The sequence below is a fragment of the Sphaeroforma arctica genome (assembly GCF_001186125.1).
Source record: "Sphaeroforma arctica JP610 unplaced genomic scaffold supercont1.96, whole genome shotgun sequence".
Classification (NCBI taxonomy): Eukaryota; class Ichthyosporea; order Ichthyophonida; genus Sphaeroforma; species Sphaeroforma arctica.
In genome coordinates, this window is record NW_014040462.1 from 129,817 (window position 1) to 136,050 (window position 6,234).

Consider the following 6,234-nt stretch of genomic DNA (forward strand, 5'->3'; position numbering starts at 1 on the left):
TCGAATCATTTAACCAGGTCGGATGGTGTCTGACTATTATAATAACGTAAATCTATCAGGTAATAGTTGTGGTTTTTTGATAGTTGTGCCGCTGTGTCCATACATGAGATGATTCATACCAAATTTTGCGCAAGTCAACTGAAGAAATCATTGCCGATCAATTGGAAAGACGAGCATCAGAAGGATATCCCGACTACTCTGCTGATGCGCAACCGTTCAGGGTCAAAAGCGATGCAAGTCAAAAAGCTGAGGAGAGCTATTTAACTCAAATGCAATTAAAGGATGGAAAGGTGGAGGAGGTTACGTTAGGCTACTATTCATGAGCGTTCAAAAAGCACGAGCTTCCCTGACAGATATCCGAGAAGGAAGCACTGAGTATGGTCTGGGCGTACGCCCAAGCAGTTCACCATTTTGTCCACGGGAGGCTATCCGAGTGTTGAATGGATTATAAGCCAAATATATCTATGACGAGGAAGAAAATGCGCAACGAACGACTTCTGCGATGGGCCTTAAAGCTACAGCATTACCGAATGGATATGATGTACAAATCAAAACAATCTCATGTTCCAGCAGATGCACTTTCTAGGTTACGGTACTTGCAAGACGCCTGTACGCCCAAGGAATGGGCTGAGGTCGATATATCACGTATAAGCATGACCATGCCCAGTGTCAACTGCATATCACATGCTGGACCACAAATTGCCGCAACCAAGCAGTTGCAAAGAGAGGACGATACTTTGATGCCACTGATTCGATGCTTGGAAGATAGTCAACAACATTCATCGGACTCGACCAAACAACAAGCAACTCGACTCGAATACACCGTGAAACAGAAAGAACACCTCGCATCCTTCCTTGGGAGAAAACACCCCGGTCTGATGACGACATATTGGATGAGAGTACTATAAGTTACACAGGACAAGTTGCCTCTTGATAAGGATATCAGCGCTGGAGTATCACGGCGCAGAGTGAAAAGGGTACCAACTAGTTACGCGAAGGCTTTAATTAACCTGTGGGATTCAATTATGATTTGAGTAAAAAAAACTAAGAGTTAATCGATGAGATTGTTTCAGATGCATCTTCATACAAATTATACAAAAATCTCAGTAGTAGTATGAAGGACTGGAAAACTTAAGCTATGGATAGGATAGCCATAAATATCTTAAAATTACTGAGTTGTTGACGGAAGCCGAGGCGGTGTATGATAAAATACACTTCGCGCGCGGGAACGACGCAAGAATTTGCTGTCAGACTTTCAATACAGGGAGATTTCAGATGGGAAAGACATTGTAGCAGATAAGGAACTTGGCTTATGATTCTTGATTTCACATTGGGGGCATATTCAAAAACGAAGATTGGTAGAATTGCGACCAGGAAAACAACAACAACTGCGTAATCCAGACCAACAATTGAACTGGTCCTTGACAATTTTTTAATATGATCCTCCCGACCAGACAGCAAGAACAATAAAACAAGAGAAAAATAAAAATAAAAATTGTATTAGCTAGTTGGGCCAGCCAAGGCTGTGGTAGACGCGAGATCATTTGTCTCGTAGTGATTTGACACTATCTCATGGTCGAGACCTATAAAAGCATTATCAATAAAAGTTCGTACGGCTACAATTAAATCCGTGAGATTCTCTGTTAATTTCTTTAAATCGTGAGACCAGACATTTATCAGTAGCTTTTTAACTGTACAGCTGGGTCCTTAAGTACACTAAGCAACTTCATCTCCATCAGTGCGCCCTGGTTGTGCGTTCGGAACAGATGGTTAGCCACGGAACCAGGCGTACCGGTGGCCGTGCTGGTGCCGGGGTGACAGGGCGTTCTGGTGGTTGCGGTAAATAATCCAAAGCTATTCGCCCACGCGGCCGGGCCACCTCGTGCTCCATCCATTGCATTTGTTCCTGTGCACAGAGCGTCTGCGCGGCGGCGTACTCATTCCGCTCTCTCGGCTCCTCGCAGCGATCTCAGCGGGCCATGTTAATTTGCCGTTTGTCTGCTGCGGACACTGCGACGGGCAGCTCGCTAACCGGAACGTAACACCGCGGTTTATATACGGGCTTGTGCAACATGTGGCGTTCGTGGGCTCCCAGAAACTCTTCGTACGGCTCCATCGAAAGTCTCGGTGAACATCATGCGTGGCCAAGGTAGCTAACACCCACTTGTCGCCCTCTCTTGTGAATGGTCCAACAAGGAGGCGGTCGTCCGCCGCTGCCTTGGAGCATCGATCAAGCCAGCGTGAAGTCTTGGTCGGCTTAAATTGATGGTAGCTGTCCTTCATCAAGGTGTTTCGTAAATTTGTACGGTCCCTTGCTGGGGTTGGGTTAGTCCTAGGGCGTCGGCTATGGAAGAGGCTGAGGTCCCTGGGCCGTGAGCTGAAAGAGGGCATGTCCAGTTGAGGCAATCAGGCAGGTAGCGGCATCGGCTGGGGTTGGAACGGCACAAGCATCGAAAGCCCTGGTTGGGCAGCCTGGAGCATACTAATTCGAGGCGCAAAACCTGGTGCCGCAGGGACTCGATTCGGGCGGAGCTCCTGGTCCCGCCGGTGAAAACATTTCACCGCTAGCTTCGACGCTTCGCCAAGGCGTGCTTAGCCTTCAGATTCGTGAACCGAGTCAGTTCAAAGGCGGGGCGAGAAGGCAATCAAACCAGGGGAAACGTACTGGTGAGGAGGAATACAGCTGGACCATAGTTGGCAATCAGATACCGGATGATCTCCACCACCGTCACGCCAGCATTCATATTCATACGGACTTCGAGAACCAGTCGCTCCTCCAGATTCGTCAGTAGGAGGTTCGTCTGGGCAAAGAAAGTCGATGTTGTTTCCTGCGTCGGGTAATCACGGCCGTTGTGTTTGGGACCGATCTTGTCTACATTCAATATTTGTAAAATTTCATCCTGGTGTCTTACAAGAGAATCGAGTAACATATCAAGTGCAGCCCCTAACAAGTAGATACAATAGCGAAAAAGTAGACAAGCGGCATCTTGGAGCACTTGCAAACGTGACAAAGCAGCAGCGCGAACAAGTCGAACGAATCGATGGAGTGCAGTTGTGGACAGAATATATATATGGAACCACTTGTAACAGTGACAAACCAGCACGCAAACAAGTCGATGGAGAACAATTTGTAGGCGGACCACATTAAAGCGCGCTTGTAACAGTGGCCGAACATCATCACCATATAATCAGATATGTCAAATATTATTTATATAATATAGTAATTCTTTAAGCACTCACGATCAATTGATTCTATCTGGCCCAAGACATAGAAAGTATTGGGATATTTCAATCATACATGTTTGTATAAAAGTAGTATTCTGTCATCTTGTCAAATAACTAGCGTACACATGCTGCTCATGTTCACAGAAAGCGACTATGACACAATAATTATCAAATGCCTGAACATCTGCAGTCGCAATTTACGCAAGAGCTTAAAGTACTTAATGGAAGGGATTGTACTCACCCTCTCACCAGAGTTCACTAAAAGCCTGGGATTCGAACTTTCATACCCGAGCTATCCATAACACTAGTCTATTAAAAATGATACAGCATATGCTACTAATATAAACTCAATTGTTCAGTTGCCGACGTGATTTTCGTAATTATAGAACCACTACCATTTAAGGTATAGGTAGTCTTATCTCAGCCTTTTTGTTGATATGTCGGGTTGCATATCCCGCTGTTGTGTCCAAACCGGGATGCTCAGCACATTACGAAATGCTGGCTAATATAGATCGGCACAAAAGTATCAGTTGCAGCAGAGGAAATTGTGTCTGCTGTGGTGGGATTGTGATTTTTCCAGAGGTCGAAAGCAGGATTCGAATTTCTTCCAGCAATTCTCTGTTAGTCCTCATTCGAAACTAAAAGACACAAGGACATACGAAAGTCCCGAGTAGAAAAAAATGTTTCATTGTATGCCCATTTCAGTCCGTACATGGTGATTCAACTTTCATTATCCGAAGTTGTTCCCAACCCTTTCTGCAGTAGAAATAAGAATGCAGAAGCATATAATGTGAAAGTAATATTTGTTCACTACTTTGATTTTTCCTTGCAAAAGCTGATTACCAGTACCCGACCCTGAAGTATAACAATAGAGATACCCAAACCGATTTGCGGACTTTGGTATGTATGATTTGCTTGGTCTTTAGCGAATACTGTACAGTAGAGTCTCGAGAATTTTCACGAATGTGGTGACTATTAGGCGAGATCGATCAGCACGCCCCTGATTATTGTTTCTCTAGATTACAATCGAAATTATTATGAATCTACCCAGATCGTTACACCTCTCAGTCAATCAAGGTTTGAGCTGCTGATATATACTTCGCCATCAAAATCTTCACTCTTCAATGTATTAAATGTGATATTAAAGTATAGTTTTATTGAAAAATTAGTCGCCGGAAATATATTGGCGGCATGCATTGTGCGACCAACAAACAAAACTAGGGTTCACATCGACAATTTGAGGGTCGGAACCTCGAATTGAATTTAAAATATTAATACTCGTGCAGCGCCAGAAATTAACATCTTTATAGATGGAAAGAAAAGGACATCCGAATTTAAAGGCAATTATGACACTAAATCCATCACTCAAAAAACATGTACCATGTAAAATCAGTCAGTTATATCAGGAGGTCATTCAATATATGTGTATGATAGTCAACTTCTATAATCGAATTTGATTTCACATGCCTGCTAATTTATGCAATAATGCCGATGATTCGAATATGCACGTACAACAGGCCCACACAGACCGCGAACATCGATATAGTATGTTGCACGTGAAAGTTCCCTTACATACACAATGCGCGCGATTTTTCACTTGATATTTATAAATTATACAAATGTTTTGTTATCCAACAAGTGCGTATCTTTGAACCACAAATAGGATGTCCTTTAAATATGCGACTGTATTCGAGACTTGACTACAATACATTCACACAGAACTAAACACATTGGCTTACACAACACTCTGGCACGACTGTAACAACATTTCACGGGAATTTAATCAAACCGCATGGCAGTGGATGTTCAGGTGCCGAGAAAACCTATACGGCTACTAGTAGTGTATTTTTTTTTGACATACAAAGGATGTGGCTCATACAGATATATAGCAAAGTACGACCGGTTTATATCGACTGAGCTGTTTCTAATACCTTTTCGGTATGTGTATTCAATGGACTGCCGTTTGTCACAAGTTCAACATTTATGGCATACGCATGAAAGGTAACGCAGGCGATATTCTCTGCTATTCGGTTTATACGATCCACTGTATAGTTTTATCAGACTATAGAGTAAGGTTGGTATTTAATAACAACCATCCGTTTGCATAGACGTATTACCAGATGCAGAACCCTATAAATACATCCAGAGGTGAGTTATGAAATTCACAATTATATGAATATGAATATTATAGATGATCCATAGAAGGCTGAATACAAACATATAAAGTCTAGAATAGACATACATAAATTACCACAGTTTGAACGCATATCATATCGTCTCTTAGATACATAGTGTACGCTTAGACCTGATGTTTTAATAAAGAATATAGCACACACACAACAGACACACAAACATATATATATATATATATATACGTACATACATATATGCAAATATATATATATATATATATATATGTTTATTTATATATATATGTATATATATATATATATATATATATGTTTATATATATATATATATATATGTATATGTATATATGTATATGTATATATGTATATATGTATATATATATAAATATATATATATATAAGCCTGCATCGTGTACTATGCAGCAGCAGACGGAAACGACATAGAAGGAGTCACCAATTCCGCCGTGTATATAGACGTTAGTAGTGCAAGCCATGGGTGACAGTGATTGCTGCGTACTAGAAGTACAATGTCAAGTTGTCGATTGGTAAGTCGTACTTTGGTATAAGAAGCAAACGGTTGATAGCGGTTCGGCGATGGGTGGATGAAGTTGGCGCGGCAATTGATGTTGATCAGCTTGCCTCTATCCTTCGCATGCCTCTGTGGTCAATCAAGACCTGTAGCGTTTCCTATATCACACAGTGAGATATTGGCGACACACACACATATATATATATCCACACAAACACACGTAAGTACATATAAATATATACATATATATATATATATATAATATACACACATATATATATATGTATATAAATATATATATATATGATATATATATATAACTAGACATAT

The 6,234-nt window shown here is 41.4% G+C and overlaps 1 protein-coding gene across 1 annotated transcript; it reads right to left on the minus strand.

Moving 5' to 3' along the window:
• Positions 1-1,676: 1,676 nt before the first annotated feature.
• Positions 1,677-2,391, minus strand: SARC_02210 (hypothetical protein; the record flags this gene model as incomplete). The annotated part of the gene is made up of 2 exons (XM_014304064.1): positions 1,677-1,827; positions 1,880-2,391. 2 exons carry the CDS (start codon positions 2,389-2,391, stop codon positions 1,677-1,679), a joined length of 663 nt encoding a protein of 220 aa, XP_014159539.1.
• Positions 2,392-6,234: the final 3,843 nt, after the last annotated feature.